Raw genomic sequence first — 24,362 nt, forward strand, 5'->3', positions numbered from 1 at the left:
GAGTTTACATAATTGGAGTTTGACAAAGCATGAGTAGTAATAGTACAAAGGGGCAAGGGATTCAAGAACAGATGGAAGTACAATGCTGAATTGGTTAGCTACAGGGTCAAGATCCAGAATGGAGGGAAGGTGAAACCAGAGTAGGGGTGATAGCCTGGGAGAACAGTCAGAGGTGGAGGCACTGGAGGTCAAGATGAGGATGAAGAACAGATTTAGGAAAAATAAGGCATTGGAAGAGATGAAATGATGGTGATTGTGGTTGGATAAAGGAATTTCAGGAATTCTTAATATTGGAATATGTAATATGTAATTAATATGTAATCTTAATTAGTTACTTACTTAATATGTAATCTTGTGGGAATTGGTGAGATCAAAGGGGTCATTGTCCCTGTGTGTGACAGAGGTGGAGGGAAGGAGCAGTCACAAAAGTTGAAGAGATTGGGAAATGGGAAAGCTAAGGTGTGTTTGAAGAACCATAAATATGTATGTTAAAGCACTCTATCTACTATAAAGTCAAGAGTTGCATGGAGAGGAAGAATGTGAACTAGATACTGAACTCTTTGAGCAAGGAGGAAGCATGACCTGAGAGGCCAGTAGATAACTGACACTGGGATCTGGATTGAGTGATAAATTTGGATAGAGTGAACGTCAAAGGAAAAGTAGTTGCTGAGTGATGGAGGCAGATAGAGAGAAAAGATTAGACCAGCAAGATCCAGAAGCGATTTAATACAGTAGACCACTGTTTGATAAAACCCTAAATGCAAAGTACTTGGAGAAGGATGCCCTATCTGACAAAAAATACTGAAAAAAAAATCCTAGAAAGCATTCCATGCTATATGTGACAGCTTGGTGGGTGAGGAGTAAGGTACTTGGGAAAATTTAGGCAATGTAAAAACACAATATATGAGTAAAATTACTTTTAAAGAAAAAAAAAAACCCTGGAAAATAGTTTAGCAAAAAATTGGTTTAGATCAACATCTTATAGCATATGTTCCATAGACATATGTATTACATAACAAAACTCCAAATGGATAAACAAATTAAATATAAAAAAGTTATGTCATGAAAAAGTTGGAGAGCATAAGGTGATACTTTTTCACAGCTATAGTTAGGGGAAAAGTTTATAACCAAGGAAAGGGTAAAGATCACAAAAGACAAAATAGACAATTTCAAATGATAGAAAATCAAAAAACTGTTGCACTAAATCAATAAAGTTATAGTAAAACTGTTAAATGTTGTATCAAGCCTCTGATTAAAAACCTGTTATCCAAGATTTGTCCAAAAAATATGAAACAATAGAGGCAGCTAGGTGGCGCAGTGGATAGAGCGCCGGCGCTGGATTCAGGAGGACCTGAGTTGAAATCCGACCTCAGACACATAACACTTACTAGCTGGGTGACCCTGGGCAAGTCACTTAACCCCATTGCCTAGCCAAAAAGAAAAAAAAAAAAGAAATATGAAACAATAAGAACCATTCCCCAATAGAGAAGTGGTCAAAGAATATGAAATTTTGAAAAGAATTAGAAGCTGTAGATAACCATTAAAAGCATTCCAAATCATTAACAATAAGCATTAATTAAAATAATTCTGAGGTTCTACCTCAAATTCTACCCATCACAATTGTTAAGATGATAAAATATAGAAATAATGTTATTGGGGTTGTGGGAAGACAGATACAATGATGATCAATAGAATGTAAGTTCTTTGATGGCAAGGACTGTTTTATTTTTGTCTTTTCATCCTGTCAATAATAGGTATTTAATAAATGCTTGCTTATTTAATTGAATAGGAGGAGGGAGAGTTGTAAATTGGTCCAAAAGTTCTGGAAAACAATTTGGAATTATGTGACAAAAATAACTAAATTTTTCATGCCCTTTGACCCAATGGTACTACTATTAGGCATGTGTTCCAGAGTGGTCAAAGACAGAAAGAAATTAATCAATCAGTCAACCAACATTTATTAAGTGCCTACTCTTTGCCAAGCACTATGCTAATATAAGAAGAGGCAAAAGAGTCCCTGCTCTCAAGGAACTTACAGTCTAATGGGAGGGACAACATACAAATAAATATATACAGGATAAATAGGAAATAATTAACAGAGAGAAGGCACTAGAATTAAGAGTGCTTGGGGAAGGCTTCCAGTAAAAGATGGAATTTTAATTGGGACTTAAAGGAAGCCAGGGAAGCTAGTAGGCGCTAGTTAGTTGTTCTGGGCCTGGGAGACAGGCAGAGAAAATGCCAGAGACAAGTGTTTTGTTCTTAGAACAGCCAGGAGGCCACTATCACTGGATTGAAGAATATCTGGGGGAAAAAGACCAGAAAAATTGAGGGCTGGGGGTAGTGGGAGAACAACTAGGTTATGAAGGGTTTTGAACATCAAACAAGGAATTTTGTATTTGATCCCAAAGGTGATAGGGAGCTGCTAGAATTTACTGAGCAGGGGAGCTGACATGATCAGACCTGTGCTTTTAGAACATCACTTTAGTGGCTAGATGGAGGATGGATTGGAGTGGGCAGAGAGAGGTCAGGCCCCCTTCATATTTGAGTTGAGGTAGGCAAAGTCAGAACAATTTTGCTCCTGGATTTTGAAATATATTTCCCTCCTTTCAATAGAAAAGTGTGAGCCTGTGAATGATAAATGTTTAATATATTTTCAGATGTGGTAGTTTTGTTGGTTGATTTTACTTAACTGTTTTTCTTTATTATAAGAGAAGGTTCATGGAGGGGGAATAATAATAGCTGACCTTTGTATAGTGCTTTAAGGTTTGCAAAGCAATCTACACCCCCCCCATTTTACAAATTAGGAAACTAAGGCTGAGAGTAGTTAAGTAACTGTGGGGCAGCTAGGTAGTGCAGTCAATAGAGTTCCAGGCCCGGAATCAGGAAGACCCGAGTTCAAATATGACCTCAGACACTTACTAGCTGTATGACCCTGGGCAAGTCACTTAACCCTGTTTGCTTCAGTTCCTCATCTGTAAAATGAGCTGGAGAAGGAAATGGCAAACCACTCCAGTATCTCTGCTGACAAAACCCCAAAAGGGTCATGAAGAATTGGACACAACTGAAATGACTCAACAACAAAAGTATATATACATCTATCTATCCATATATCTACGTCTATGTAGGCCAGTGATATTTTGATGGATCTCATTGGTTTGTGTGTCCCCTCTGTTGGTGCAGATTCCAATCTATACATGCTTCATTGGGTATGATTTTTTTTCAAATTCATGGAAGAAGTCAATATGCTAGATTAAGAGACCCAAGGAGTTCTGTTAATATTTTGTGTATACCAGTGAAATACTTGGATCTGTTAGTTTGCCCTTGCACTCACTGTGATTGGCCACATCCCTGGTCATGTATATACAAAGTCATACATTATAAATGGAAGAATGTTGCTGCTAGGAAGGTGGTCTTTTGCAGCTGTGGCATCTTGGCAACATTGAGAATACTGCAGTTTTCCCAATGTAGATCTGTGGGATCTCTTTCTACTCAAGTCTAGACCAGGTCTTCATTCATCTCACATTGAAGAGAAATATTTGAAAAATTAAGCTATAAATAAGCCATAGTGCCAATGTTAAAATAGGAGTGCAAACAAATCCCAGCACTTATCAAAGTGCATGGCACATAGTAGGCGCTTAATATTTATTGAATTTTATTGAAATAAAGAACAAAAAACTTTTAAGTGTTAGTGAAATGAATTGTGACCTCTAAGGTCCCTTCCAGGCCACCAATCATGAATGAATGGAGTTAATGAATGAGAAGTTAGCCCAATGCAAAGAGATATTTGGTCACTACTCCACATGGCCCGCAAGGGGAGCTCTCCCTCTCCCTCTCTCTCCCTCTCTCCCTCTCTCTCCCTCTCTCCCTCTCTCTGTCTCTCTCTCTCCCTCCTTTCCATGGTTGGGGGGGCGGCCTCGGAGTGCGCGCTCCCATCTACGTCTCGGGCACGCGCGCGCTGCCAAGGCACCGGAAGTGGCTGAGCTCGCAAGTTCCCCCGGCCTCTTTCGAGGGAAACTGAGGCCGGGTCCGCCTGGAATCAAACTCTGGGAGAGAAGGCCAGTCAGGTAGGCAGTCGACAGGGAAGCGCGCAGGCCACCTGCTCTCAGCTCGCTGCCGGGAGATCGGCCGACAAGAGCCCTTCGGCTGTTGGGACAACGCAGGCGGGGGAGGGGATGTCGCCCCCCCTTTACTCGTGGGGCTCGCAGGTGAGCGCGCCGCCCGGGGGGGGGGTGCGTGACGGGCACCGCGCCCAATCGGAGGGCGGCATGGAGGCCTTCGTGTCCCGCCCCCTGCCCTGACCACCTCTCTGATTGGCCGTCGGGGGGCGGAGCCGCCGGGAGATCGGGGGGGCGGGACGCCCCCTCCTCCCCCTCCCTCCAGTCTGTGCTGAGGTCCGGGGGGCTCCAGGAGGAAAGGAAGGCGGTTGCCCGGCAACGTGGGTGGCTCGGGCTGGGCCCGGCCGCACCTCCCCGGCGGGCGGCGCTGTGGAGCCGAGGGCTGGGGAAGGAGTCCCGGGATCCCGGCCGGGACCCCCGCGAAAGAAAAGCTGGGGAGAAGCGGGGCCCACGCAGGTCGAAGCCGGGCGCCCCCGGGCAGCCGAAGCCCCCCGGCCCGGACTCCGGCTCCTTTGTCTGAAGCGCCGGCAGCCATGATGCTCGGACGCTGCCAGGGGCGATCGGAGCCGGCCCCGAGCCCACCCGGGGCGCCCCTCGGTCTCGAGGACGTTTGCAGGGTGCGGGGAGAAGGAAAGCGCGCTGGCTCCGGGCCCACCGGCGCTTCCCCGGCCTTGGGGAAGGGAAAAAGGGATAAGGCACCGGCGCTGAGGACCCACCCTCGGAAAGCCGGCTGCCATTGAGCAGCCTCCCCCGGGGCTGGGCCCTTTAAATTAAATTAAAACAACAGACGCTCACAAAACATCATCACAAAACCACAAACTAAACACCAGCCCCAGCTACACACACCTCCGGCGAGTCGGCCTGGGCCCGGGAGCCTTTCCGCTCGCCCCGCCGGTAGGCCGGAGCACGGAGGGGCGGGCATGATCGGCGAGGGGGCCGGGCTCTGCCCCGGGGGCCGGGAGCGCGGCTGAGCGCTGCCCTCTCTCAGTGCGGGCGATGGAGGGGGAGTGAGAGCACCGGCTCCTGGGGTCCGAACCTGCAGCCCGGGGGGAGGGGGCCGGCGCTTCCAGCCTCCCTGACCCGGGCTCAGACAGCTGATTTGAATGCAAGGTTATTCCTGGGGTGGGGGGATGGTGCGGGTGGAAGGGGCATTTCCGAGAGGAGGTGATAATCAGTGGAGAGCCCAGTCTGAGGATCGGTTCCTAGATGTGGGTTTTCAGTCTTACTCAGTCCCGGTCTCTTGAAAGATAGATGGAAAATTACTGAGATCTGTAAGAAAACCTAGAACCTTGGGAGGGTGAATAAGATACGGTAGGGTGGATGGGGCCTTTGCGTTTTTCCCCCCCCTTAAGTTCTCTCTCACTTTCTCTCTCTGTTCAGAACCAGCATTTTTGCCCTGAATCTCAGAAGAGAATTGTCAAACAGATCCCAGACCCAGAGAGCAGGTGCTTTGGACAATGAACTGGATCAGCCCATTCCTGATGTAAAAATGTCACACGGCAACCGGGAGCTGGTGGTTGACTTTCTTTCTTACAAGCTCTCACAGAAAGGATACAGTTGGAGTCAGTTTGAAGATGAGAATAGGACTGAGGCCCCAGAAGGGACAGAAATACCTAGTACTGTGAATGGTAGCCCCTCTTGGCACCCTGCTGACAGCCATGCAGTGAGTGGGGCCACAGGACACAGCAGCAGCCTGGATGCCCATGAGACAATACCAGTGGCTGCTGTGAAGCAAGCTTTGAGGGAGGCAGGAGATGAATTTGAACTCCGGTACCGACGGGCCTTCAGTGACCTGACATCCCAGCTCCACATCACTCCAGGGACGGCTTATCAGAGCTTTGAGCAGGTAGTGAATGAACTCTTTCGGGATGGGGTGAACTGGGGCCGAATTGTGGCATTCTTCTCCTTCGGAGGGGCACTGTGTGTGGAAAGCGTGGATAAGGAGATGGAAGTCTTGGTAGGACGAATCACCTCCTGGATGGCCACTTACTTGGATGACCACCTAGACCCTTGGATCCAAGAAAATGGCGGTTGGGTAAGGACCAGGGACCCCTTTCTGCTTCTCTCTTCTCCCTAGTCTCTGGCTAGAGATATCCCCAAATTTTTCTAACATGTAGTACAAGTCAAGCTGTTGTGTTGGGTAAACATTGTGGGCATTGAGGAGCACATACCAATGAATAGGCAAACACCATTTGTATTTTTAGTGTCTTTATCTTAAGGAGTAGTTGTCTAGAAACCAGGCCCCATCCTTTAATGGATAGGCTGACTAAGCTTTGAAAATCTTGAGAGCCTCTGTAGGCCAGTGCTCATCCTGAAGGACACTGTCTCACAATTGAAGTTAGTTGGTTCATTCCTTTTGTCCCAAGCACTGGGAAGTATCAGGGAAAGCAAGGGAAGTTATTTTGGTGAGCTTTTTCCCTCTGAAAACTCAAGGTTCTGTTTACTTCACAAGTAAACCCCATAGTTGACCTGTACTTTTCTCATAGACTGATTATAGGATTTAGAGCTGTAAGATCCTTTCAGAATAATCTAGTTTTCAACTCCATCATCTCACAGATGAGAAAGTTGAAGTCAAATCACTTGACCAAAGTGACATTCTAATTCATGGCAGATGCAGGATACAAATCCAAGACTTTGGCCCCTAGTAGGAATACTTCTGGGAGCCCTCGTTCCCTGTTCTTTGTATTTCCCTACCAGAGCAGAAAAGGGGCCTTTAGACATGGGACTAAAGCGGAGAGTGGGTCTGGCTAGGCAGGAGACTCAGTGACTCAAAGATGGCTATAGATTTTTAGGATAAAGTGGGCCATGCCCCTCAGGATTCTGGTTGTGCCTGGCACTGCTCTGTAATTCTTCATTATGTGCAACTTTTCACATGATCTGTCAATTTGCTGAGCTGTTGCTGTGTCATGCTGTATAAATTGTGCACTGCCTGAGGTTAGTTAGTAAACAGCAGCTGAACTGCCATACTCTTTCTCCCACCTCATCCCCCAATTTTCTTCTTTCAGAAAGGGTCCTGTTGGTTCTGCTCAGAGCACTCTGCTACTGAGGCTAGGACCAAGGCCAAAGAACTCAGAAGCAACAATTAATTCTGCTTCTCCCAGGAAAAAGCAACTCTTGTTCACTACCTCTTATCCCTGTATTGCCTAAGAAGAGTGAAATCCGAACTTTGCATAGGGTCCTATATTTTTGAGCTAGAAGAGACCTTAAAGAGCATATACAATCCTTTAGTTTTGTAGATGTTGAAGGAGAGGCCCAGACAGGTTAGGTGACTTAAACATCACACATTTTACTAAGTCATAAAGTTGTGGAGGGGGAGGTGTGTGGGGCCAAAGGCCTATCCCAGCCCATCTTCCTTTCTCTCATTGCTTGGGAGCAGGTACAAGTATTCCATTAGCTTGCAGACTTCTCAGGAGTCCCAGGAAATCCAGCATATTTTCAAAAATAAGAGATTGATTGAAGGAGCTGAGGTGAAAGGGAGTAGCTGTACCATGGACTCTGGAATGTGAGGAATGTGATTGTTCCGAGGCTGTGCCCAGGGTGTGGCAGTCTTAGAACTATAGTTTGAGCCTTCTGAAGTTGCTAAAGGGATCACTCACTCATCTCTATTCAGCCTGTCCAAAACCTCCCCCAGCCAGTATTTAGGTATCCATTGTTTTCTCCATAATCCTGTTTCCACCTCCATTTTAAAGGGAGGAGATTGAACTGGGGCCTAGGTGACTCTGTGACCCTCTCCCCCGGCTGGCTGACCCAGCCCTGGAAATCTACTCTGTAAATGAACTCCTTTGGGGATAATGATTAAATGGTTCCTGTTGATTGTGCAGCTTGCCCTCCTGCTTAGCTTGTCTTTTGGGGCAAATATTTGTTCAGCTGATTACAGGAGGGACAGGATTCCACTGGCTCAGATATATCCTCTGTGGCAACTCTTGGTGGGGAACGTGCACCATTTCCTTCTGACCCTTGTCCTATTGTGACATTGCCCCATGAGTTGTGCCATTTGTAGCCAGTCAGCAGCCAAGGAAGGATCACCTGGATCCCTGCCTGTGTAGAGCTCTGCCTAGGCTTTCCAGGGTACATAAGTTACCAAGAATAGGATCTATATGGGAGGAAGGAAGGGAAGGAAACAAGCAATTATTAAGTACCAACTCTGTACACTGTACTAAGCAGTCTGTCAGTCAATTGATTTGCAGTTATTAAGCACTTAACTGTGTACCAGGCACTGTGCTAAGTGGCAGGCACTATGTCCTTTTAATATAATCTTAGATCTAGGGCCCAAAGGCATTGAGAAGGCTGGATGGTGCCACTCTGCACAAGAGTTAAGCTTTGTTTATATTGTTTCTTCCCTTTTTCTCTTCCCCTAAAATTGGAAATCCTATAGAACTATAAGCTAAAAGGGACTTCAGAAGTCATCTAGTCTCTCATAATCATCATCATCCCCCCCCCCACACACACACACATACACATGAGGAAACTCAGGCCTGAAGAGGTAAATTGACTTTCCCAAAGCCATACAAGTAATAAGTAGCGGAACTAGGATCCACAATCTGGTCCTCTGACTCCAAAGCCAATGTTCTTTTCATTTTACCACACTGCCTAGGATGAAAACTAAAGTTTTACCAAGATTTGAACTAAGATTGCTTCATTGAGAGGCCAGAATGCTAATCGATACACCCCAGGTTTGATAGGCCTTTAGGCTTGGAAGGGACCCTAGAGATCTTGTAGTGCAGCCTCCTTTTACAGAGAAAGACACTGATGCTCTGAGAAGGGAAGCAAATTGCCTGAGGTCACACAGTAAGTGTCAGAATATGGAAAAAAAAAAAAAAACCAGGTCTCTTAACTCCCAGTGTACTTTTCATCACACCATCACACCTTTCCTGAGATGTAGTGTATAGTACTGATCTATCATCCACTCTTGGGCTCAGCATCAGGATGCTGAGCCCCTTGGGAGGGAAGAGGGGTAAACCAACCAAGTAAAAGCATTGTAAAGGTCTTCTGCCTTCTCCATGGACACACAGTCCTGGATTTCTAGGAATCTGCAGAATTTACCAGGATTCAGGAACACTGGATTTAGAGTTATAACTAAGATTGTAGTTGAGAATAAGTCATTTTTAGGTAGGATGTGAGCTGGGTGGAACTTCAGAGATCATTTAGGCCAATCCCCAGGTCAGATGAAAAGACTGAAGTCCAAAAGAGGTTTCGACCTGCCCAAGGCCTCACAGGTAGTAAATGGATGGCAAGTCTAAAATTTAAACCCAAATCTTCTGACTAAATCTGTTCTTTCCATTATAGTGCTCTGCATCTCTGTGCCTCAGCTTCCTCTTGTAAAATCCAGAGGATTAGAATAGATGATCTCTAAGATTCCTTCTGGCTTTAAATCCTATTGTGTTTACATTATGAATCAGGAAGAGCCCAAAGCCATGCCCCAAATAATACTCTGTCTAGTTCAGGAAAGGGTAGGGGTAGTGTTTAGTTCTTAGGGTTATGCCCTCATTTGAACTGATTTTTCTTTCTCCGAAACCGAAATTTCTTGTAATCCCCATGAATAACTGGCGGCTCTGTCTGTGCAGGGGGCTATGGGAATGGAGGTGGGTATAGTGTGAGGAGGAAGACTGTTCAGTATATTTCTACTTAATTGTGACTGGGTCAGGAGGTAGAGGGCCAAAGATTGGGGTTGTGTATTCCCCAGGTTTTATTCTTAGCCATACCACTGCCTCTCTGCTTGGTAACCTAAGCGAGATGTTGAACCTGTTTGTGAGTAGGTTTCTCCTGCCTGTAAAATGGGATAATAATACCCAGCATCCAGGGCAGAGAGAAGACTCCAATAAAGGATGTAGATTAAGGGGTAATGCATCTGCATTAATTATGGAGTAAGAGCCTTTCTTAGAACAGAATGGGCTGTCCTGCTTCCCCAAAGAAGCCGAGTTTCACCCTTGCAGTTATTACTCAGGAAGCAACTTGAGTCATTGCTGTCTATGCCCAGGACCAATGATTAGGTGGGGATCTGAGCCTTGAAGGGAGGGGAAATTCCATTATTATACATGGATGACAACGTGATGATAATTGAGGGAAACTTAAACTCTCCATCTTAATAGACTTTTGTGAAACCCTTAATAGACTTTTGTACACCAGCTGGGTGTAGTTGCTAGAGCTCTGGACTTGGAATTAGAATATGTGGGTTCTAGGCTTGCTGCTTGGTTTGTGACCTTAAGCAAGGAAGTCTTCACTTCCTTGATGCCAATTCTTTATCTGTAAAATGGAGATAAAACTACTTAGTTATATTAAGTTGCCTCTCACTGAGCTGTTGTGAAGAAAGAGTTTTATAAATTATAAAGCTCTATGCAAATATGAGTGATTATTGTTCATTCAAAGTGGTGTTTTGGATGGAGAAATTAGATCTTTGCCCTTGGGCTTCTTGGCTTTGTGGTCTCTCAGTTTCTGTAGGCTTCCCTCCTTTAGTGCTACCATGCAGACTTTTGCATTTCTTGGCAGCTGTTGGTAATTTTGTGGTTTTCTCAGGGAAACCCCATCAGAAACCCCAAACCTGGAAATTTTGAACATCTCATTCAGGTTCTGTGATGGAGGCGGAAGTGTTGCTGGTACTTCCCCTTTGACTGCCAGGCCTGCTGGGCATTCACTTTTGGGAGATCTTTTTAAAACTCTGTTAGCATCACAGGGTTTTCTGAACTCCACAGAACCCCCCCACAGCACCTAATTTACCAGGTGGGCTCTTCCTAAATGCCTTTGGAAAATCCTTGAAAAAGTTTTTTAGGGATTCTACAAAGGAGTTGGTAAGAATCACTTGGTCTTGGGATTGGGCTGTCGGCAGGTTGGTTTAGATGACTAATCTTTCCTGCCACCTTCCTCCCTCTCTTTTCTCTTACTCCAGATCGATACCAGTCTGTAATTTGGGTACCCCCTCTTCAATCACATTCATTGCCTGTTGTATCTCCTTACAGGGAGTTTCTTCAAGCAACTTCGGTGTTTTAGGTAGATTTAGGGGTGATTTCCAATGAACTATCATTCTGCAGAAGCAGATTGTTGCCCTTAAGCATTCTCCCCCACTAAAAACACCACTACCACCAATCCATAAAAATTTATTAAGCTCCTACTATGTGCCACACACTGTGCAAAGCCCCTAAAAATAGGCAAAAGACAGTTCCTGCCTTCAAAGAGCTCACAATCTAATACCCACAAACATGATCCCAACAAGGCTCGCTTTGGAAGGAATCTCTCCACTTCTGACTTTAGTTTCTCCCCAGTCTAAGTTATCTTCACCCTACTCCCAGCCTTCAGAAAGGCAAGCCCCTCCTACAGCAGTCCCACGAGGTGGGTGAGCCTCCTCTTTGTATTGTAGTGGGTAAGGGTAGGAGAGGTCATTTTTGACCTGTCATAGGCTAGCTGCCCATTTACAAGGTCACCATAGGTTCCAGGGTCCAGTCCTCTGCTTTGCAGGTTCTGAAACTCATTTTTATCTGTTCTCCCAGGGATTATCAGAATTGATTCACCTTAGTTGATCAGCTCACTACAAACTTCTTTAGTAATAAAAATGCCAATTTATTCATCTATGTTGATGGGTACAGTTGACCAAAGAACCCATGTGTAGAAACTCCCATTGCTCATGGGAAGTTCACTTAGGAAACAAAATGATTAATTAAAAGGATCTTTGATTAACAAAGTTAGTGATAGGAAGTTGGATGTTCTTTTTGTTTGATTTTTTAAAAAATTCTTATTAGCTTTTGTGTTTATATTACCAACATTTCCCAATATGCCCCACCCCAAGATCCACTCTTATAATAAATGATAAAAAAAAGTTTTAAAAAGGGGGAAAAATTGGAGTAGTTCAGCAAAACTAATGTCACAAAAATCTGACACGCAGCACTCATTCCCCATAATTGTGCCTTTCTGCAAAAAAAGAGAGGGGCAGGACTTTTCACAGCACTTGTTTTGTTCTTTCCATTTCCCATTGTTGTCATTGTGTGTATTATTTTCCTGGATTTGCTTACTTTGTTGTTGTTCTTCTTCTTCGGTTGTGTCCTACTCTTCATGACCCCATTTGAGGTTTTCTTGGCAAAGCTACTGGAGTGGTTTGCCATTTGCTTCAGCTGAAGCAAAGATGAAGAACTGAGGCAAACAGGGTTAAGTGACTTGCCCAGGCTCACACAGCTAGCAGGTGTTAGAGGCCTGGTTGAACTCATGAACATGAGTTTTCCTGATTCCAAGCCCAGTGCTCTATCCACTGCACTACCTAGCTGCTTACTTTGTATCAATTCATACAGTTCTTCCTCTGCTTCTCAGAATACTTCATAGTCATCATTTTTTCTCTGCACCAATATTCCATTACATCCACACACACTTTTTATCCATTACCTGCCTAGTTGATGAGCTCCTGATTTGTTTCCAGTTCTTTGCTAACTACCAAAAGTACTGCTATGAATATTTTGTTATAAATATGGACCTTTCTTTTTACCATTGACCTTATAGTATATGAGCAGTACTGGTATTTTTGGATCAAAGTATATGAACATTTTAGTTGCTTTCATAGTATAATTCAAAATTGCTTTCCAGAATGGTTGTATCAATTCACGTTCTATTAAAATTGTATGAATGTCCCTGTCTTTCTATCACCCCTCCTGGAGCTGAATATTCTTCCCACATTTCTGTCAAACTAGTGTGGCTTAACCAGTTGAACTTTTCAACATTTTGTTTTTAACCAGTACCAACTGAGAAGAATTGATCTCCAGAATATTGCTGGAGGTAGCAACACATTCTTCGTAATCTTTTTAGATTCCATGCCTATCACTTATCCTGTGGTATTTGCCATTACAGTGTTAATAGGGCTAGCAGATAGTAGGAATTCAGCAAACTCTTGTTGATGCTGAGCATTGCTTCACTCAGAACATAATATGATTTTTAAAATCATAATTTATATTATATTTTCTGGTGAATGTTTTCTATTAACTCATAAGAAACAAAATAATCTCAGAAGTAAAGTATCCCCAGATTACAGTTCAGGGTAGAGTACAACTAATTTTTTTCATTATATGTTGAGGCAACATAAATGTGGAAGAGTTCCCTGAACCAGGAGCCAAAAGGTTCTAGTCCTTGATATATCACTAACTAGCTGTGTGTGATTTTGTCAAATCACCTAACTCCCAAGGCCTGAGGGAGTTGAATCAGACCTCCAAGGTCCTTCCAGGCTTAAACTCTGAGTGTGATTCTTGAAGTTTCTGGTTGAGAGGGGGCAACTTTTTTTTTTTTTGCTAGACAGTGGGGTTAAATGACTTGCCCAGGGTCACACAGCTAGTAAGTGTCAAGTGTGTGAGGCTGCATTTGAACTCAGGTCCTTTGACTCCAGGGCCAATGCTCTATCCACTGTGCCACCTAGCTGCCCCTGAGGGCAGATTTCTTGACCTTGTCCCCAGATTCTAGGTCCGTCTTGCTCCTTTGGACTTAGAACTCCTGTCTATCTACTGCCAGTGCTGCCTAGTGAAATTATCAGGCCAGGATCAAGTCTTGGGCTTGTCTGTCATTGTGATAGAAAACTGGGCTCATTGCATAAGGCTGTTGCTAGCTGGCTCCAAAATGGGAGGGTTTTTTTCTGTAGCCTGTCAGGAAATGCCATTGCAATGACTTCCATAACCACTTTCCTGTCCCAGCTAAGTGGCAGGATTCCTTCTGACGAGAAAGTGGAAACTGAAAAGTAGTGCCTCGAATGTCACTCTCTCTTCTGGGCACTTGGCATCTTTTCCCCCCTCCCATCCCCCCAGCCCTTTCCTCCTGGCCCGGGTATTCTCTGCACCCTCTGCTTTCCCCTCTGGTCTGTGCGTGGTCCTTTGTGACTCTTTTCCTTTGAATTCTCCTACTGGCAAGGGCTATCTTATATTCATCATTATATCTACCACCACACCAAGCAGAAGGCCTTGTGAATAGTTATTGGTTAATATATGTTTGTTGAATGACTAATGAGCCAGTAAATGAACTCTCCTCTGTTCTTTCAGTTCATTTGAGAAAAGTTTGTGCCAGAGGCCACATTGCCTGGGTGTGTGAGGCTATGAGGTTCAGTATTCCTGGGTTCTTTTTGGTTCTGTCACTCAGGAGATTCCAGTTTGTACTGTGCTAATCCAAGAGATACATTTGGGCTATTTGTATCTCCCCAAATCATCTGTCAATTAATCATCCAAAGACCCTGACAGTGGATCACCTAAGAGTTACATTTGGAAGATAAAAATTTTGATTGAGGAGACATTGTACAGAGGGCAAAGAGATAGAACTTAGTCTGCTGAGCTTTTCCCAAACTCTCCAGGAGTGGGTTACAAAGGCTGAGGAGTTAGTTCGTCTGTTGGATAGCTAATGAATGATAGCAAATTAGGCTGCTATGAACTGTATTAGAATTCACACCATTCTCAGATTCTTTGATCTGTTTGAAAGAGAAACTCCCCTTCCCAACTTATTCCCTTATATTTTTGTTCAATGTAGACTAGGCAGGCTGTTCAGAAATATAGTGTCCCTTCCAAAGATCCTGATTCTCTTCCCTAATGATTGGCCCCTTCATTGGTCCCATTGAAACTTTGATTCAGAGAGGCCTCAGGTGTCTCCCTTCCCAATAGGTCCTTTGGTTCTGGACTGTGTTTTAGAGGCCAGGGCACCCCTTTCATTATTGAAAACTCGCTAACAAGCTGAGGATGGGGTAGGCTGAGTTAAGGGGTAGTAATACCACTGGCATAATTTTACAGAATGCTCGTGGCCTTAAACAGTGTCCCTTTCACTACTTTTGGTCAGCTTTGGTTAATAGCTCTGATGCTAACTTAATCTGCAAAGGCATTCATACCCTTACAAACTCTTTCACTTCTATGGGCAATGGTGACTTTATCTTACACTACTCTCTCTCTTTAAGGCTAGCTACATTACTTCAGGGCTATTCATAGAGTTTATAGGTGTCATCAGATATCTGCACCTGCAAGAGACATCATTTCAGGCTATATCAGATATAGTAGGTTAAATTCAAGTACTGAATACAGAGAGTCAGTAAACATTTATTGTACATACTATGTGCCAGTCATTGTGCTGGGGATAGATATAGAAAAGACAGTACCCTGCTTTCAAGGAGTTCTTGCCATCTAATGGGGGAGACAAGGTGCAAACAACTGTGTACAAGCAACAATACAGCCCATAAACTTGAGATAATCAATAGAGGGAGGATGCAATTGAGGGGGATTAAGAAAGGCTTCCTATAAAAGGTGAGATTTTAGCTGGGAACTTGAAGGAACCTAAGAGGTAGAGATGAGAAAGGAGAGGATTCTGGGTATGGGGGAACAGCCAGTGAAAATGCTTAGAAATTGGGAAATAGAGCATCTTGTTCAAAGAACAAGAAGGTTAGTGTCAGTGGTTCATAGAGTCCTGGCAAAAGGCTGTGTGTGTGTGTGTGTGTGTGTGTGTGTGTGTGTGTGTGTTCATGGAGTGATAGGGAGCCACTGGAGTTTGTTGAGTGGGGGAGGGGGTATGTGTGACGTGATCTTACTTGTGCTTTAAGAAGATCACTCTGACAGATTAGTGGAAGATAGTCTGGAGTGGGCTTCATAGATTAACAGGCTGATGCAACTGCCCAGGCATAAGGTGATAAGGGCCTGTACTATAGCGGTGACGGTGTCAGAGGCAAGAAAGGGACATAAGTAAGAGATGTTATAAAGATAAAATTGATAGGCTTTAGCAAGATTGGATGGGGGGAGGGGAGTGAGGAGTCTAGGATGACACCTAGATTTCAAGTCGGAGTGATTTAGGAGGATGGTGGTGCCCTCCAAAGTAATAGGGAAATTAGGAAGAAGAAAAGATAATGAGTTTGGTTTTGGGCATGTTGAGTTTAAGATGTTTACAGAACATCCAGTTCTAGATGTCCACTAGGCAGTTAGAGATGTGAGACTGCAGGTCAAGAGAGAGGTTTGGGCTGGGTAAGTAGATTTGACAATTATCAGCATAGAGAACATAATCGAATCCATGGGAACTGATGAGATCACCAAGTGAAATAGTATGGAGGGAAAAGAGTAGAGGATCCAGGAAAGAGCCCCATGGACATCCATGGTTAGTGGATGTGACCTGGATGAAGATGCAGGAAAAGAGACTGAGAAGGAGCAGTCAAATGGTTTGGAGAACCAGGAGAGAGGACTAAAACTCGTATCACTTTTGGCTAGACAGGTTCAATTTAGTTTACTACATATGTACTAAGCATTCCCATAACACTGTACTAGGTAGGTGTAGGGAGCAGCTAGGTAGTGCATTGGAGAGAGTGCTGGGCATAGTGTCAGGAAGACTCCTTTTACTGAGTTCAAATCTGGTCTCATACACTTATTAGCTGTGTGACCCTGGGCAAGTCACTTAACTCTGCCTCAGTTTTCTCATCTGAGGGCTGGAGAAGGAAATGGCAAACCACTCCAAGAAAAATCCCAAATGGGATCATGAACAGTCGGACACGACTGAAAAATGACTGAAAGGGTAGGTGTCATGTGGACCCTAAAAGAAGTTTAAGACTTAGTCCCTGCACCAAAGAGTTAATCATTTAATTAGAGAATGCATGTTGTTCATGTTGATGTATAACAGGATTGAAAGGCAAATGTATAATATAGACTCCTAAGTACTTGAAGAAGTCAGGAGGGGCTAAGGTCCATGTGCTGAGTTGACATTTCAACCAGAAAAGGCTTGCTAGAAGAGAGTCAACTTGAGGCCCTGACTTGTAATTTTTTTTCTTCAAACCCTCCTCCCCCCAAAAAAAAATTTGTAATAGGTGGAGCCTTATGCCGGGCACTCATAAAGATAACAAAATTTAAGTAAGACAGACACAGCCCTCATAGAGCTTAGAGCATTAGAGATATGCTGTGTGAGGTGAGGACAGGGAGGAGTGTTCATTACTGATGGAGTATCCAAGAAATCTTGAGGTGGTGTGATCTGAATCAGCCTTTAAAGGATGGATAGAAATTTAAAAGACAGAAAGAGGAAGAAAGGATATTACAAGTGTAGGAAACAGTGAGTCATGGTACAAAGGCAAGAAGGTGGCAAAGATTTATGATGGATCAGGAGAAGAGATGGCATTCTAGGCATAGGAGAGGAATATAGTGAAAACAGGTGGGAAGGATAAATGTAGTGAGAGTGAAGAGGTCAGGTCTAAGGAACAAAATACCAAGCTGAGGAATTTGGCTTTAATCCTGTAGGTAGGTTTAGCAGTGGAGAAAGAGGGTTAGCATAGAGGTGGGCAGATTTGGATATGGGCCTGGCATACTTTTGCATTGAAGTCAGCTCATGAGGAGGACTGTTACAGCCTGAGGCTTAGAATGAAAAGGCTCCTGCCTAGCTCTGGCTTGCTGAGAGGGAAGCAAACAGAGGCACCTGCAGATCAGGTAGGTTGCTTAAGTTGTTATTTCTGGGCCCTTAATCACAGGTGCAGATTCAGAAGCTGGATTGTAGCCCTTTGGCAGACTTGGCCAAAGAAGGGTAAACATCACCTGGTTCCTGCCACCTGCAGTGATGGTAGTAATGGAGCTCTTGGCAATCCCTAAAGTGCCCCAGCCTGCTTGCTCCCTTGGGTGAGACAAAACTTCTCCATGCATCTCCCCAACTGAAAGTGATTTTTCTCCCCAGGTTTTCCTGGGACGTTTTGCATGAACCTCTCCTTTGTCCCATGATAATATAATATCTCAGATTTCTATAGCACTTTGTTTACAAAATACTTTCCTTAAAATAGCCCCGTAAGGTAGATAGTGCTAGAATCATTACCCCCATATTATAGATGAGGAAATTTCATGACAGAAATTAAGTTACTGATTCATGTCACATGGAACCTGGTCCTCTTATTCTAAGCCTAGCATTCTTTCTACTATACCACATTGCAGTATATCACATTCTACTTTTATCATACTTGTGTGTGTGTTGTATCCCACCTCATTAGATTGTAAACTCCCTGAGGGCAGGTACTATGGTTCATTTTCATTTCTACTTCCTTAGCAGTGAGTATGATACCTGTCCCATAGAAGGTACATTTGTTGAATTGAACCTTACATTCTAAAGAGGAAATCCTAAAGTCTTTGGCTAGCCCAGACCCCTAGGGGTTAAGTAACCACAAGCAGCTTAGACTTTGAAGGGCTCGCATAAAGATAACTGTAATTTGTCATATAAGCAAAAACAGTTCCAGCCCATTGGTGGTGAGGCAAACCCATGGGGTGGGGAGAGGAGGGTGGCAGCCGTTGACAGCTGGGGGTGTGGAGGAACAGGTGTAGGTTTCAGGAGGGGCAGGGCCTGAAGGGAAGCGGGGGGGGGGGGGGGCCTCAAAATTCTCCCCTCCTCAACCCCCCAGCTGGCTTCTTCAGCAGTCAACTGACCTAGTTCCTGTGCTTAGAAACAGCCTGTTTGGTTTGTTCATTTTAGTCTGTATACATCTTTCTTTTTTTGTGTCTTGAAGTTCAAAAAGGGTTCTTGGGGTCCTAAGAGGTCCCTAACCCTAAGTGGAGGGTTGGCCATCTTTCAGAGCACAGGACAGGGCCTAACAGGAGTGGACTCCCTCTAGGTAGTTTGTGTGATCTGATCCACTGTTTCTTTCTCTTATCCCTGGTGCCCCCTGGAGAGAACACAGATACATCCCTCCCTCCCAGCACAGTTGGTCCCCTCCAGTTCTCTCTAAGGAGAAGCCAACACAGCTGACAAGTCTTATCCCTTGAGATTTTAACAGAAGGACTCCTACTCCATTGAGGGTGATAGCGGCCTTTGCCTTGACTTGAGCAAGCTGTGAGGGGGTGTTGAATGACACAGTGATGAGGGCACTAGACTTGGAGTCAGGAAGACCTGGGTTCTGATCCCTGGGAAAGTCACTTAACTTCTCTGGGCCTCAATTTCCCTATTTGTAAAATGAGGGAGTTGGACTTGATGGCCTGTAAGGTCTCTTCCAGCTCCAAGTTATGATCCCATGAATGATCATCTTCTAGTGCAAAGGGCTGCTGTTTGTCCCTCTTTCCCAGTTGCCTGTCTGTCTCCAGCACTCTGTTGAGGAAGATCTGCTGTTCAAGGCCACAAATATTTCATAGTAGGTGGTATTTGCTAATCCCTACCAGTCAACAAATGTTTATTAAATGCCTACTATGTGCAGGACGCTATATTAGGCTCTGGGGGAAATAAAAGTTTAGAAAGGACCTAGGTCCTGCTCTAGTTTTCATGCCTGTTTGTTTTCTTCCATCTGTCCCTCCTCTTTGAGCAAGATATGGGCTTAAGTCCCAGCTCTGCCAATTTATTAGCAAGTCACTTCCTTTTTCTGAGCCCAGTTCCTCATCTGTAAAAGCATGAGAATATTTCCAATTTTTGAGAATCAAATGAGATCATAGAATTTTACCATTTGAAGGAACTTCAGTGACCATCAATTCCAACCCATACATAGCCAAAAGGAGTTCGTTCCTATTATAACCTACTTGACAAGTGGTCATCTCTGAGAGGTGAAGACTCCCAATAAAAGGAAACTCACTACCTCCCAAGCCAGTCTTTTCCACTTTGGGATAGCTCTAATTGGAGTTTCTTTTCTTGATATTGAGACTAAGTTTGCCTCTCTGCAACTTTCACTCAATCCTCCTGGGTTCTTCCATTTATTGCCAAACAGAAGGCCAGTCCCTCTTCTGCATGGCAGCTCATCGAATTCTTGGACCACAGCCATCTTATCCCCATTGAATCTTCCTTTTTCTGGGCTAGACACTCCCAGCTTCTCCAACTAATAATGTATTTGAGGTATTTTTAAAATTGTAAAGCAGTATAGAAATGTAAGATGGTAGGTGAAATACACTGAGCTGGGCACTGAGATCTAAGAGAGAGAACAAGCCTGTTCTCAAGGAACCTAGAGTTCAGCTGGGAAATAAGACACGATAAGTAGAACACAAATATAAGTATAGAAGAGGAGTACAGAGTAATTCAGATAAAGAAAAAGTGATTACGAACTTTGGGAACTGGGGAAAGCTTTATATGAGCTAGGCTTTGAAGGATGAGGCTGATGTTCTAGATATAGACAAGCATGAGCAGAGGCACAGTAGCTGAAAGTCCTTGCTGTGTTCAGGGAATGGTACCAAGCCTCGTCTGGTAGGAATACAGGCTCTGTGAAGTGCAGGTAGTGTGAGATAAGGCTGGCAGGTAAATGTTCTCAACTCTACCTGTTTTCTTCAAGTCAAGGTATGATTTTTGTCTCCAACACCCAAATGAAACTGCTCTCTCCAAGATTCTCAAATCTCCAAATCCCATATAGTGACCTTTTTTCAATCTTCATTCTCCTTCACCCTACAGTATTTGATAATGTTGGTTTTCCCTCCCCCTGGCTCCCCATTTAGCACAGTACTCTACATACAGTAGATGTTTAATCCAGGTTGGATGAAGTAACTAATTTTAAGTTCCTATTATTTGTGGGGCACTGTGTTAGGTATTAGAGATACAAAAGTGAAAAACATCATGCTCCCCGCCCTCAAGGAGGTTTTTTTGTTTTGTTTTGTCTGTCTGTCTGTTTCTATCTCTCTCTTTCCATAGCAAGCAGATTTCTAGTTCAAGGAATAAAGAGCAGCCTTGAGTGATTGATATTTGGTGATGGGAAAAGTAGTCTCCCAGTTCATCACGCTTGACTAAGAGTTGTGAAACCAGTATTTTTGTCCATTATAGTGATCTGAGGCAAGTCATATAATATCTTTGCATCTGTTTTCCTGTTTAAGTCCCTGCTGTACCTACTGTCACAGGACTGTTGGGGAGATGAAATGAGAGCGAAAGCACATTGAAAGTCTGAAGCACTATACAGATGTGTGGTACTATTGTTGCTTTATCTCAGGTATGGGCACTCTGAGATGTGGGGTTTCTCTGGATGCTGCATATTGGATTTTAGATTTTCCCACCCAGGCTGGCCTGAAGAGTGGGAGTCTTGACTGTATCACTGCTACCTCCAGACTACATTTCCTAGGGTTGCTTGGCCTTAACTCTGTATTGAAAGCACCACTTGATTCATTCTAAAAAAAATTTCATTCTACCCACATTTCCTGGAGGTGGATAAAATGCCATGCATCTCCAAATCAGCCAAAAATCCCAATGAATGATCCAAAAGTAGAATTTTGGTCTTTGTCAAGGGAATCCAGTTCGAGTGTTGGGAGCAATTAGGGGATCTTCAAATACTGGCAAGCAGCAGGTGCAGACAAGAGTGGGGCTGGCAGCCACTCAGTGAAACTGAGAGAGAGATGGACAGGAACAGGCAAGAAGCCAGAACAGAGGAAGCTGGTGGAGCACCTGGAGGGGGTGTCTCAGATACATGTAGGGGTGGGGGTGGGATTCCACATTAGTATCCCAAGCCATAGGGAGGGAAACCTGGGGAATTCCAGGGCACAGCACCAGAGGACAAAATTTCCTACAGGTTTCTCTTCTGGGAAAGACCCCTTCTCTCCCTTCATCAACCAGTCAGCCAGCCAATTTTTATTGAACTCAGTAAACATTTATTAAATGCATATAGATGTACCCTGTGCAAGACAATGTGCTAGACACTGGGGATAACATAAAGAAATACAGTAATACCGCCACTAATAAATAAGATTTTTATGTTTATAGAGAAGCTGCATTGTGAGAAAGACAACTTCCATTTAACCAGTGTGGTGTGGTTGAAAAAGCCCTGAAAGTGGAATCAGGAGACCTGGATTCAAATCTTAGTCCAGAGACTAGTTTTGGAACCCTGTACAATTACTTTTTAATCTCTTAAGAGCCTCAGTTTCCTCATCTCTATAATGGGAGCAGAATTACTTTCCAGGTAGTCTTTAAGGTACTATAGTAATAATTACTGCTTTTTAAAAAAATTACTTTTTCACTGTCAGAAACTTGATTGCTAGAGAGAGAAGTAATAAAGTAATAAAGATCGTATAGGAATGTATTCTGGGATATAAATCATAGACTTTTAGAGTTGAACCAGAACATAATATCCATCTAATCCGTTACGTATATGTGACAGAGAAGGAAACTAAGGCTAAGTGACTTAGCCATGGCCACCCATGGCCACACCAGTGCTAGTGTTGAGGCTAGAACTCAAACTCAGGTCTAGTGATTCCAAGTTCACTTATAACATAGTTGTTAAATGGAAATGGCCCTTCATATACCCCCTGAGATGCAGAGAGATGTTATCAGTAAAATGCTTTAAAATCCTTGCTTTATAGAAAGAAAGTGGAGGGGGGGAGAGGAAAATGGGTTAGGGGAGCACCTTGGAGTAACATTGACTATAATCAGTTCTGAAAGTTTGTCACTGCTCCTTTTGATAGCATCTAACTTAGGCTGGGATCGCAGAGTCTACTATATTTTTCCTGTTCCCTGACTCTTAATTCCACTGCATAAAGTAGGTTCCATGGTTAGGAGTATGACCCTTGATTCCAGTGAGGGTTACCCAAATGACCCTCAGTTACCCTAGTATCTTTCCACCGGCACGTCCAGGCTTAACTGCTAAAGCACAACTTCCTTTCCTCCCTCCACCCCCAGCTGCTAGTCATGATTTTGTAGAAAGTGACATCATGGAGCTGAATCAACATCATTGTACTGCTGAGTAACAGGAATGGAGAGCAGTTTCTCTCACCCTCTCTCCTGAGAAGTTGGAGAGTGGGAAGCCTGCCTAGCCAAGGGTTGCTTCTTTTGGGCACAGTTCCCCTGTCCTAGTAACTTTCCTTTTTTGTAGTGCTTTACAATTTGTAGACCAACTCTCTGAAGTCGAGTACAGATATTTTTATCTCCATCCCATTTTATTGATGAGAAAACAAAGGCTTAGTGACTTTTGTAAGTGACCTGACACTGCTTGGAACAGGCATTTGAACCCAAGTCTGATTCCCAGGCCCATGTTCTTAGCATTATACCATTATATTAGTTGCTAAATTTGGAGACTCACCTTAGCCTGGGAAGGGAAGCTCTAGGTTTGAAGGGTTCTATAGCAGAAGAAGAACAGTATAATAGGAGTACTACACCAGAAGAAAGACTTGCCTTCTATTTCTTCTCTGCCACACCACTGTGTTACTGTAAGACATTTTGTAGACAATGTCTACAATGTCAGACAACTGTAAGACAGTTTTCTACATTTGCCTTTCTAGTCTTCAATGTCTCATTGTAAAATGGGATTACAGTATTTTGCCTATTTGAAATAGGGGATTGGACTAGATTGCCTCTTGAACTCCCTTTTAATTCCAAGACTTATGATACTTTTTTTCTTTGGGGCCTGTGTGGTGAGATAATTAATAAACTTTCTGAGCACCTGCTGTGTAAAGAACTCTGTGAAATAGCAAGAAGTATAATGTGTAGTTGGTGTCGTTGAGGATCTTACAGTCTAGTTCAGGGAAATGCGGGGGGGGGGGGGGGGGGTCAGGCAAAGCTTCCCATAGGAGATAGGGCTTAAAATAGACTTTTAAGAATGAGTAGGAGCTAGAGAAGGTAAGAGAGAAGGTGCGGGTTCAGGAGAAACTGGCAGGAGTGAAGTCTCAGGAGAAATTCCTTATAGGGTCAAGCAAATAAGCTACTGACCAGTACTATCCTTCCCTAACATGTATATCATGAGATATTTGATTCATAGAATTCCAGAACTGAATCTTACAACATAAAATAAGGAATGTTTGAGCTAGAAGGGATTTTAGAATGAAGAATGTCAGGGCTAGAAGGGACCTTAGACCACTCATTGAAGGTCAGAGGTGACAGGGCCCTTAGAACATAGAACAAACATAAGCTGGAAGAGACCTTAGAAATAATCTATCTCAAACTCATTTTACAGATGAGGAAACTGAGGCCCAGAGCAGGGAAGTAACTTGCCAAAAGTCACACCTTGTTATTGGCAGAGTTGGAATCAGAGCCCAGGTTTCCCAATTCCAGTGCCAGTGTTTTTCCCCTCTGCCATATTTTTTCCCATTATATAACAAGATGGTAATAGGACCCCATTCTCTTCTCTTCAACGTACTGTTGTTCCAACTCCTATGACTCTGCATGTGATAGCCAGGACATTTTGTAATAAGAAAGGATGGACTCCAGCCTCAGTGAATGAGAGAGATGGAAGGACCTAGGCAAGATTTCTAGTTCCTTCAGTTTGGTTCTTTCCTCTCTGCCAATTCCACTTAAGTTTCCAGACTACCAAAGGCCCCATCCCCCAAACCAACCCATTCTTGTCTTCCCTGCAGCTCAGACACCATCTGTCGGGCAGAGAAAAGCTGTAGCAAGACAGCATTTGGGGAGCATTAAAAGGGCTCGTCCTTCCCA

The 24,362-nt window shown here is 43.8% G+C and overlaps 1 protein-coding gene across 6 annotated transcripts in view; it reads left to right on the forward strand.

Moving 5' to 3' along the window:
• Positions 1-3,958: 3,958 nt before the first annotated feature.
• LOC114047093 (bcl-2-like protein 1) overlaps positions 3,959-24,362 on the forward strand; it is a 45,764-nt gene continuing 25,360 nt past the window's right edge. Inside the window, exons 1-2 of one of the 6 annotated variants that reach the window (XM_027867809.1) lie at positions 3,959-4,064; positions 5,496-6,150. In XM_027867809.1, the coding sequence (XP_027723610.1) occupies positions 5,605-6,150 (546 nt within the window). In that variant the 5' untranslated portion in view covers positions 3,959-4,064; positions 5,496-5,604. Of the gene's footprint in view, positions 4,065-4,088; positions 4,206-4,767; positions 5,010-5,089; positions 5,226-5,290; positions 5,387-5,495; positions 6,151-24,362 lie in introns of those variants that run through there. The other 5 variants (XM_027867808.1, XM_027867807.1, XM_027867811.1 and 2 more) reach the window with 5 other exon arrangements.

This window comes from Vombatus ursinus, unplaced genomic scaffold (assembly GCF_900497805.2).
Source record: "Vombatus ursinus unplaced genomic scaffold, bare-nosed wombat genome assembly UNPS02014786.1, whole genome shotgun sequence".
NCBI lineage: Eukaryota > Metazoa > Chordata > Mammalia > Diprotodontia > Vombatidae > Vombatus > Vombatus ursinus.